Genomic DNA, 10,700 nt, shown 5'->3' on the forward strand with positions numbered 1-10,700 from the left:
GCAAAATTTTGTCAATGAAAGGTTCATAGCTTCTAGAGAAGCTAACTTCTTCAAGGCCTAGCAAATTACTTTTTAACATTCAACTACTGTGCATAGTGCATTCTAGTCGTTTCCTCTCACACCACCACAAAGTAATGACGCCTGTAGTTCTGCCATTTGTAAACTGACCATTTACTCAATCTAGCAATCAACATAACTAAGCAGAAATTGTAGCAGACAAGTGGTAGGACAATGGCAATTCTAGATCTGAAAAGAACAAAAAAGAACAGTATACTTTGTGAAAATTGTGGGAGAGGAAGAATTTAGAGCTCCTTTTGGCTGTTTCAATACTAAAATATCAAAATTTTAACTAGCAGCTAGCAGCAAAAAGTTTCGGATGATCATGAAACACTTTCAGTAAATGGGACTAAATATATCAAGCGAAATTCTATGATTCCTTTCTTGGAAGTGCAAGTGCAAAGATAAAGAAGAAAATGGAATTTCCAATCTAGTGAATGATAATGACCTTCGGATCATAAGTTCCAAATCGGAGTTTATCCTCCACCTTAATTTTCATAACTGATTTTTCAACTGAGTCACCGCAGCGCTGCACTTCAATCATCTGCAAGGTAGATACCTCCACAAAATCAATGGGAACATCGTTGAGCTTCTCACATTTTTGTAACACCAGCTGCTCAAGTTTAGGCATGTGATCTTCACTGGCAATCCATTCAGCAATGTTTAGATTGTCTAATTTCAAGAATTTGAGTTCAGGGAACTCGTCATCACTCATCTCCCATGTGGTGTCCTCAAAAACTATTGAAACTAATTTGAGAACCTCAAGATTTTCCAATCTGCCAATTGCCGAAATGTGATCCCACCGCAAAGAGAAATGTGACACTGACAGCTTTTTAAGACTTGAAGGAAAGCTAACTTCACCAGATTAAGAGCTCTACCACGGTCCAGTATTTAAGTGACTCCAACTGAGTTGGATCTTCCAATCTTGGAAATTCAGAGCTATTCTGTGAATAATCCCCGGATTTTGTAATGACACAACTCAGTTTTTTAAGATTAGGCACCCTCCTGATGATTTCCTCTGTTTGCTCCCCACAAGAAAGAAAGGGAGTTGAAAAAGAAACCAAGTTAGACAATTGTGAGGAGCTGCCAACCTTTTCATTTTGGAAGGTGAAGCTAGCATGACTATCTATATGAACATGGCTCAGCCTTGTCATGCTCCAAAAGGTATCTGGAAGCAGAACTTTACCGTTGAATCCCTTAACAATGAAAGTTTCCAAATTCTGTAGGTCGGCCAATGTTGGTGGAACAGAGTCCATATAACCAGCAACTGCTAAGTACCTTAACAGAAGCAGCAATTGGATTCCGTCTACGAAGGCATTACCATGTTGACGCAGCTAAAATCCAATATTTGAAGAAGTTTAAACTTTCTCAAAATGAATGAAATATCATAAGGGCATCTTGGATCCATATCCGCGGTTGCAGAAAACAATAGAGAACGGACATTTGGGCCTGAAGGCATTGACATGAAAAACAATTTTCGACTAACACAAAAGCAAAGTCGATGTTCCTCGTGCTTCACAGAATTTGAAGGGTCAAAATCTTCAAAATCAAGAATATCATGAAAAGAAGCATAAGGTTCATCATCACTGGTTATCAAAGACAAAAAGTTTTCTTTTTAACAAGTACAAGGGGTGTACCGTGTCATGCACTCGACATGCTTTGACTCCACCATTTGATCTTCTTTTGGCAAAGATGATTAAGCTTCTTTCAATCAGATCTCTCAAGTAGTCCTCTGCAAGATCATTATCCTGTATAAACCCTTCAGCCATCCACAGCCACATCAATTTCTGAACTGGGATCTCTTTGTTTCCTTGAAATGCACCAAAGTATAGGAAACAGGCTTTCAAATAATCAGGCAGATGATTGTAACTAAGTGTTGGTTTTTTGAAGCATAAACAAAGATAACAAGACTATATTGAGGGCTGAAAAAGGAGCTTAATTTCTTCATTCATCAACACCCTATTTATAGTGCTTACAAAGAAACAAACTAAAATAATTTTAGCTAACAATTCTCTAGAAAATCTCAACAAAAACTACTTGATAACATGATCTTCTACCTAGCAAATCTTAGCTAAAATATTTGATCCTAACAATAAGACTTATTCTTCTACCAATTGAATGATTCTGTTATCAAACTTAATCTGATAAAATCTGTAGGAAAAGTTGGCATATCTCAACACTCCTCCTTGGCACTTTTACTGCAGATCCCCAACTGTCTTCTTAAGCATTCAAACCTTGTTTTGGACAAGGCCTTCGTAAAAATATCTGCAATCTGATAATCAGTCTTGCAATGAACTAGAACAATTTCTTCGTTCTTTTGAACTTCTCGAAGAAAATAATATTTAATTTTGAAGTGCTTAGTCTTCCCATGAAACACTGGATTGTTGGAAATAGCTATAGCAGCTTCATTATCAACAAAAATTTGAGTAGCTTCTTGTTGAACTTGATTTAGATCAACTAACAATTTCCTAAGCCATAAGGCTTGATTAACAGCGGCCGTAGCAGCAACATATTCTGCCTCAGCGGTAGATTGAGCTACCACATCTTGCTTCTTAGAATTCCATGAAAAACATCCAGAACCCAGGTTGAACAAGTATCCAGAAGTGCTCCTCATATCATCATATGAACCAGCCCAGTCACTATCTGAATAGCCATGTAACTCCAATTTTTCTGATTTTTTGAAACAAACTCCAAAGTCAGCAGTGCCTTTGACATACCTGAGTACTCTTTTTGCAGCTTTGAAGTGCAACTCACTTGCACAATGCATAAATCTAGACAGTAAACTCACAGCATACATAATATCAGGCCTTGTTGCTGTAAGATACATCAAACAACCTACAAGACTTCTGTATAGGCCTTCATCAACTTTGGCAGCTCCATCATCTTTACTAAGCTTCTCGTTCTCCATCAATGGAGTGCTAATTGATTTGCAACTTTCCATATTAAACTTTTTCAACACATCTCTTGCATATTTGTGCTGACTTATGAAGATTTCTTGTTGAGATTGAATAACCTCCATGCCAAGAAAATAGGACATCTCTCCCAAGTCTGTCATTTCAAAGACTTGCTTCATCTGCTCCTTAAACTGATTTACCAAGATTGGCTTACTTCCTGTAACAAGCAAATCATCAACGTATAGTGAAATAACAATTATATCATCATTGACAATTTTTACATAAAGAGTTGATTCACTCAAACTCTTCTTAAATCCAATCTTCAGAAGATGATCATCAATCCTGCTGTACCAGGCTCTTGGTGCCTGTTTTAGGCCATATAGCGCCTTGTGAAGTAAGTACACCTTGTCTTCTTGACCTTTCACTGCAAATCTTTGAGGTTGCTCCACAAAGATCTCCTCCTCCAAGTAGCCATTTAGAAATGCTGACTTGATGTCAAGTTGATAAACTCTCCAGTTTTTTTGAGCTGCAAGTGCTAGGATCAACCTGATGGTGTCAAATCTTGCTACTGGTGCAAATGTATCTGAGAAGTCCACTCCAAATTGTTGAGCATATCCCTTGACGACCAACCTTGCCTTGTGCTTGTTGATGGAACCATCAGCATTTAATTTGGTTCTAAAAACCCACTTTACACCAATGGGTTTCTTGTGAATTGGTCTGTCCACAAGTGCCCAAGTCTGGTTCTTTTCAATCATTCTCAACTCCTCCTTCATTGCCTCGATCCACTTCAAGTCTTTGGCAGCTTCTTCATAATCTGCAGGTTCAAGAACTGCAACATTACATTTGTTATAAATGTCAGAAAGTAATTTGGTACCTCTAACTGGAATATGATCTATTGATTCATCAATATTCTCCTCCTGCAATTCTTTAGATTCTAATCCCTTGAAATGTTCAACTTTGGAATTGATCCAGTTCCATGTTGCATATTCATCAAAATGGATGTCTCTACTGACTATCACTTTTGCAGTCAAAGGTTGATAAACTTTATAACCTTTGGTACTGCTGCAATAGCCAATTAGAATCCCAACTTCTGCCTTTTCGTCAAGCTTCCCTCTCTTTACATCAGGAATATGTGTGTAGCAAATGGAGCCGAACACCTTCAAGTTTTGTACTAAAGGTTTATATCCAAACCAAGTTTCAAACAAGGTTCTACCATTCAATAATTTTGTAGACAACCTGTTTAAAAGATACACTGCAGTATTGACAACTTCTGCCCAAAACTTCTTTGGCAATTTTTTTCTCAAACAACAAACACCTGGCCATCTCCATGATTGTCCTGTTCTTTCTTTCACTTACTCTATTTTGTTGTGGAGTATAAGTGACAGTTAATTGATGTTCAATTCCTGCATCTTCACAAAACTTCTTGAACTGATTAGAAGTATATTCTGTTCCATTATCTGACCGAATCACTTTAATCATCTTGCCACTTTGATTTTCAATCCAATTTTTAAACTTCAAAAAAATAGCAGCAACCTCTGATTTTTGTTTCATGAAATAGACCCAACAATATCTACTGAAGTCATCAATGAAAACTATGAAATACCTGCTGCCATTTAATGAAGAAGTTCTCATTGGACCACATACATCTGTGTGAACAAGTTGAAGCCTTTCTGAAGCTCACCAAGATTTGTTGTGAGGAAATGACAATCTGCTTTGTTTTCCCAACTGACAAACTTCACAAACTCCACCTTTATCTTCTATAAAAGGCAAGTCCTGCACAAGACTATTCTTATGCATGTAGTTAAGTGCAAAATAGTGATAGTGGCCCAATCGTTTATGCCATAATTCAGATTGATCCACTAAACTTGGGTATGCACTTGAACCTGCTTTCAACCAATTTAGAGAAAAACTTTTTCCATTCATTTTTACTGAAAAAAGTTCACCTCCATTTTGATCATAAATGACGCAGCTCCTATTTTTGAAGACAACAGAATAATTTTTCTCAAGCAATTGTCCAACACTCAACAGGTTTTGATTAATTTCAGGTACATATAAAACATCATAAATTATTTTAGTACCTGAACCATAATCAATAACCACATTACCTTTGCCTTTCACCCCAATACAATCTCCATTTCCAATTTTAACTTTGGAAATATATGATTTATCCAATTCCTTGAATATGGACTCATCATATGCCATGTGATGAGTACAGCCACTATCAATTAGCCAAGCTTCACTGGAGATCTTGCTTGCAAAGCAAGTGGCCACAAATAATTGCTCCTCCTCTTGTTGGTCAGCTACTTGAGCATGTTGGTCTCTTCTGTTATTTTTGCATACCTTTTCGACGTGTCCCTTTTGATTGCATGACCTACATTGGACGTCAGGTCTCAACCAGCAATGTTGTTGCAGATGTGAAGTCTTTTTGTAATGTGGACATTGAGGAAATTTTTCTCTTCTTCCTTCATCTCTGCTAGACCCACCTTCTTTCTTGCTCTTCTTGTTCCATTGCTGTTTCTTTTCTTTGCCACCTTGTTGATTTTGAATCTTGTCTTTCACCTGAAAAGCACCTTCTATTGCTTCCTCCTTTCGAATAGCTCTTCTTTGCTCTTGTGCTTGTAATGCATTGATTACTTCTGGCAAAGTGATTTGAGACAAATCCCTTGAATCTTCAAGGGAGGAAATCTTGGCCTCAAACCTTTCAGGTAAGCTCACCAAGATTTTCTCTATAACTCTGCTATCTGGTAATTGTTCTTCAATCAATCTGATTTTATTCACAACATCTAAGAGTTTGTCAGAGTACTCTTTGATGTTTTCTGTGTCTTTCATCCTAAGGAGCTCAAACTCTCTCCTAAGGTTCAAAACCTGCATTTGTCTTGTTCTGTCATTGCCTTGAAAAGCCACTTTGAGAGTATCCCAAGCTTCCTTTGCAGTTTCACAAGTCATAATTTTTGTGAATACTGCATCAGAAACTGCTGAATGAATACACGTCATGGCTTTTGATCTCCTTTTTACTGCAGCTCTATGGGCTCTCATTTCTACAATAGTTGGATGTTCCGATAATTCAGGAACAGGATCTGTCTCTACCACATCCCAAAAATCATTAGCATCCAAATAGGACTTCATTTTGACAGCCCAGATTTGGTAGTTTTCACCAGTAAAATTTGGAGGATTGGACAAGAAGTTATTTCCTGGCATTTTGATGTTGAAGGCTTAAGTGTATAATTTTATAGTGAAAAGGGTTTCTCACCAAGTTCACTCACTCTCAAAGAAGCAGGCCCTTAAGATTTAGGCTCTTGATACCACTTTATTGGTTTTTTGAAGCATAAACAAAGATAACAAGACTATATTGAGGGCTGAAAAAGGAGCATAATTTCTTCATTCATCAACACCCTATTTATAGTGCTTACAAAGAAATAAACTAAAATAATTTTAGCTAACAATTCTCTAGAAAATCTCAACAAAAACTACTTGATAACATGATCTTCTACCTAGCAAATCTTAGCTAAAATATTTGATCCTAACAATAAGACTTATTCTTCTACCAATTGAATGATTCTGTTATCAAACTTAATCTGATAAAATCTGTAGGAAAAGTTGGCATATCTCAACACTAAGTTCCAGGATGTCCAAGCACCTCGTTTGTGGATCATTAACTATGAGTGAGTTCAAGCTTTCAGAAATTGCTTTCCACATGTTGCATATCATGTTTGTTGTTTTAAGGAGACCAGATATGGCAACAACTGAAAGGGGTAGTCCTTGACAATTTCTAGCAATTTCCTTCCCAACTTCAACTAATGCCTCTGGATAGCCTTCTTCTGTGAATACCTTCCTTTTTAGTAACTCCCAGCTTTCATTTTCTGATAGTGGACGAAGATTTAAAAGATCACCTTCTTCTGTGAATTGTGAAACAACATGATGGAGACGACTTGTTATCAGAATTCTGCTTCCATTTCTGTCATCTGGAAAAGGGTTCTGCAACTCATTCCATGCTTCAATATTCCACATGTCATCCATAAAGACAAGATAACGATTCCTCCTCAAGTTCTGATACAATAGCAATTCCAAATCTTCATTGGGCATCATGAGGATGTTATCGGTGAGCTCAATAATGTGTCCTAGTACTTCAAGCTATAGGTCTCTTTTCGTGTATGCTTGTGAAACACAACAACATGCCCGAATATGGAAGTAAGACACAATTTCAGGATCATTTTACACTTTATTAGCCAATGTTGAGACACAATTTCAGGATCATTATACACTTTATTAGCCAATGTTGTCTTACCAATTCCTGCCATTCCGACAATCGAGACAGTATCTCTCTGGGATGACCCTCTTATAAGGTGATTAACAATCATTTGTTGCTGATCTTCTAGAACCAACACATCTTCATCAGCTCCAACTTTACTAGTGTGTGGGATTTCACGCTTTGTAGTCTCAACCGCATTCAGGCATCCAATATCAACGGTCTTCTCCTCAATCTGCATCTTAATAAGTCTAATGTCTTCTGAGACATGAGAAAGCCAGGAGAGTTTGTGCCTTTTAGAACCATTCCCCACCAAAATTGAGTCAATAAGAAATTCCGCCATGTATACTGCATCCGCTGTACGTCTGCCAAAATCTTTCCATTCTTGATGCTTGATGTCTTGTTTCACGAAGAAAGATCTCTGATAGGTTGTAATTTTATCATTTATTTTATTATTAATTTCCCCTATTACCTAACCCGATATGGATTAATTGTTAGATTCTACTCACTTTTGGTATTTTACATTTATTTCAGGGAGTAGAACGAAAATATGATAACAAGTATCAATTTGACAGTCATCAGGAAGGAGTTCAAGTAGCAGGCGTCCAGGGGCGTTTTTGGAATATCAAGACGCGACCCTTTTTGGTAATTTGAGGAAGACAGCATTGAAAAAATTAAAAAAAAGGAACGTAGGGCGGAAGTCTTCCTGGCCGCTGGAGAGGCCGCCGCACAGGAGCCAAGCATTGGAGTAGTTAGGTATTAGATAGAAAAAAGGCGCAGAAAACTGGGACTACTTGGGTAGCTTAGCCTTTGACTTTTCTCTTTTTGGTTTTAGAGTAGCTTTTCTCTTCGTATGTTGGAGACAAGCAAAACCCAATTGATAACTTCCTGTAGCTTGCTTTTCTTCTTGATTGGAACGAATTGAACTCTCAAAAAAATCAGCGCCAATGGCCGAAATTACTTTTGCAATTATGTGTGGGTTTTTCGCATCAAAGATGAACTAATTCCCTTACTCTAGTCAAGGAACAACGGAAAATTTGGTTCGCCTAAATATTGTGAGATCGATTTAATTTTATCTTTTTCTTTTATTTATTGGTATTCGCATATTTCTTGATTGCAGTACTTATGATTATTTAATTAATTGATTGTTTTGGATCCAGATAATTAGTTAACTTGATAATCTATTGTCAATTAGGGCATTAAATCCGTAATTGTTTAATTGTCTTGAATTAGTGACAACTGGTATGATTAGATTTGTATCAGGGGGATATGCGGGCTAATCTAAAATAACCCTGGTAGTGCGTTATTTGGTTAGAATAGGGTTCCTCTAATATGTAAGGCAATTGAAAAATTAAATCTTATGCGCGTACCTAGGATTATTTTTCAATTAGAACAGTGATTAACGAGCATACCTTAATTATCGACACAATAAGGAGGGATTGACTGTCATCGCTTGTTTGGTAGTTATAATCTATTTATTAATAAATAATTGGAATTGCTTGTACATCGATGATCAATTAGGTGAACCATTGCTGAAATTATTTCTTGGCTAGACTTTTAATTATTGTTACTCTAATTTTAGTGAATTGTCATTATTTTTAGTTAGCTATTTATTTTTATTTGAATTTCTTTAATTGTCCTCGTTCATACAAAAACACCATCCGTGTTATTTTGGATTTCAAAAGAGACAAATATCCCTAATCCCTGAGAATACGATCCTACTTGCCCTGTTTACAAATTAATAGTTATTTGTGGAAAAATCATCCCATTCGATTATATATGATCAAGCAAACTCTTCGGGAACAGCGTGAATCTAGTAACTCATTGCACACCTAGAGTTCCTGCTCTATTACTTGGAATCGGGTTTTGGTTATTTTAATTGACAAATAGTTTTATTTTTATTATTGCACAAGTTTCGACAACCTGTCAATTTTTGGCGCCGCTGCCGGGGACTGGCGTCAGTTATTTGTTTCTTTTTAAATTCATTTTTTTTTCTAATTTTCTTATGCTTTTCGAGTGTATGCCTCGTTGTTCTCGTACAGGTGAATTAATTTTCGATCCCGAGGTAGAGAAAATTGCGCGTAAAATAAGGAAAGAGACCAGACAACTCAGAGAGGAGCAATCCAGTGCTGCATCTCAGAGACTTGAGTCTGAAGTTGACCTAACAGATTCGTTTGGTGACACTTCGAGTGATTCGGATCAAGAAGAAGTCACTATAGTGAATGCACGAACATTAAGGGAGTTGGCTGCTCCTGATCTAAATCAGCAGCCTTTATGCATTACGTTCTCAAGTTTGAATGATAACACTCTATTTGAATTAAAATCTAGTCTAATTCATCTCTTGCCATCTTTCCATGGTTTATTAGGTGAGAAGCCGTATAAGCACTTGTAAGAGTTTGATATAGTTTGCAACAGCATGAAACCCCCTGGTATTATAGAAGAGCAGATAAAAATGAGGACATTCCCCTTTTCCTTGAAGGACTTTGCAAAAGACTGGTTGTACTACTTACCACCAGGTAGCATTACCACGTGGGACTAGTTGAAGAAAATATTTTTGGACAAATATTTTCCTGCGTCTCGAGTTGCAAGTTTAAGGAAGGAGATATGCGGTATCAAACAATATCCAGGGGAGTCGCTTTATGATTACTGGGAGCGATTCAAGAAGTTGTGCATCAAGTGCCCTCAGCACCAAATAAGTGAGCAACTGCTCATCCAATATTTTTACGAGAGACTACTTTTTAAAGACAGAAGCATAATTGATGTTGCGAGTGGAGGGGCATCGGTGAACAAGACTCCTCGAGAGGCTTGGGAACTAATTGAAGGAATGGCTGAGAATTCGCAGCGTTTAGTATGAAGGAGGATGTCCCGACGCGTAGGGTGAATGAGGTAGAAACATCCTCTATCCAACAACAAATCTCTGAATTGACATCCTTCGTGCGACAACTAGCTGTGGGAAGTGCCTCACAAGCCAATGTGTGTGGGGTTTTCTGCCTCGGGTCATTCTACGGAGATGTGTCCACTAGTTCAAGAAGAAAATGCAGAACAAGTGAACATGGCTGGCCACGCGCCCGCGCCTAGAAAGCAGTACGACCCATATTCAAGTATCTACAATCCTGGTTGGAAGGATCACCCTAACTTCAGCTATGGAGGAAATAGGCAGCCCAATTTTGCACCAAACAGACAGCAAGGGCATCAACAGCAGTACCAGTCTCGCCCACCACCACCCCCTTCGAACTCAAGTCCGTCCTTGGAGAAGATGATGAAACAATCAATTGCTAATCAACAAAAGACAGATTCGAATCTACAAAGTATGAAAAATCAACTGGGACAGATGCAATCCATGCAAAATCAAATGAATTAAATGGTCATCACGATCAATCATTTGGAATCCCAAGGTCAAAGGAAATTACCATCTCAACCTGAGTTGAATCCGAAAAATGTAAGCGCAGTGACCTTGAGGAGTGGCAAGGAAGTCCAAGGACCTGAACCTGTGATCCCTAAGG

At 37.7% G+C, this 10,700-nt stretch overlaps 1 protein-coding gene and 1 non-coding gene across 2 annotated transcripts; both read right to left on the reverse strand.

Annotated features, from left to right (window-relative positions):
* Positions 1-7,069: 7,069 nt before the first annotated feature.
* Positions 7,070-7,540, reverse strand: LOC140021364 (putative late blight resistance protein homolog R1B-16). The gene has a single exon (XM_072072121.1). The coding sequence runs from the start codon at positions 7,538-7,540 to the stop codon at positions 7,070-7,072; it is 471 nt and encodes a 156-aa protein (XP_071928222.1).
* A 2,244-nt stretch (positions 7,541-9,784) lies between these two features.
* On the reverse strand, positions 9,785-9,891 carry LOC140026298 (small nucleolar RNA R71). The gene has a single exon (XR_011830244.1). It is a non-coding gene; the product is annotated as a small nucleolar RNA R71 (small nucleolar RNA).
* Positions 9,892-10,700: the final 809 nt, after the last annotated feature.

The sequence above is a fragment of the Coffea arabica genome, chromosome 11e (assembly GCF_036785885.1).
Source record: "Coffea arabica cultivar ET-39 chromosome 11e, Coffea Arabica ET-39 HiFi, whole genome shotgun sequence".
Lineage (NCBI taxonomy): Eukaryota > Viridiplantae > Streptophyta > Magnoliopsida > Gentianales > Rubiaceae > Coffea > Coffea arabica.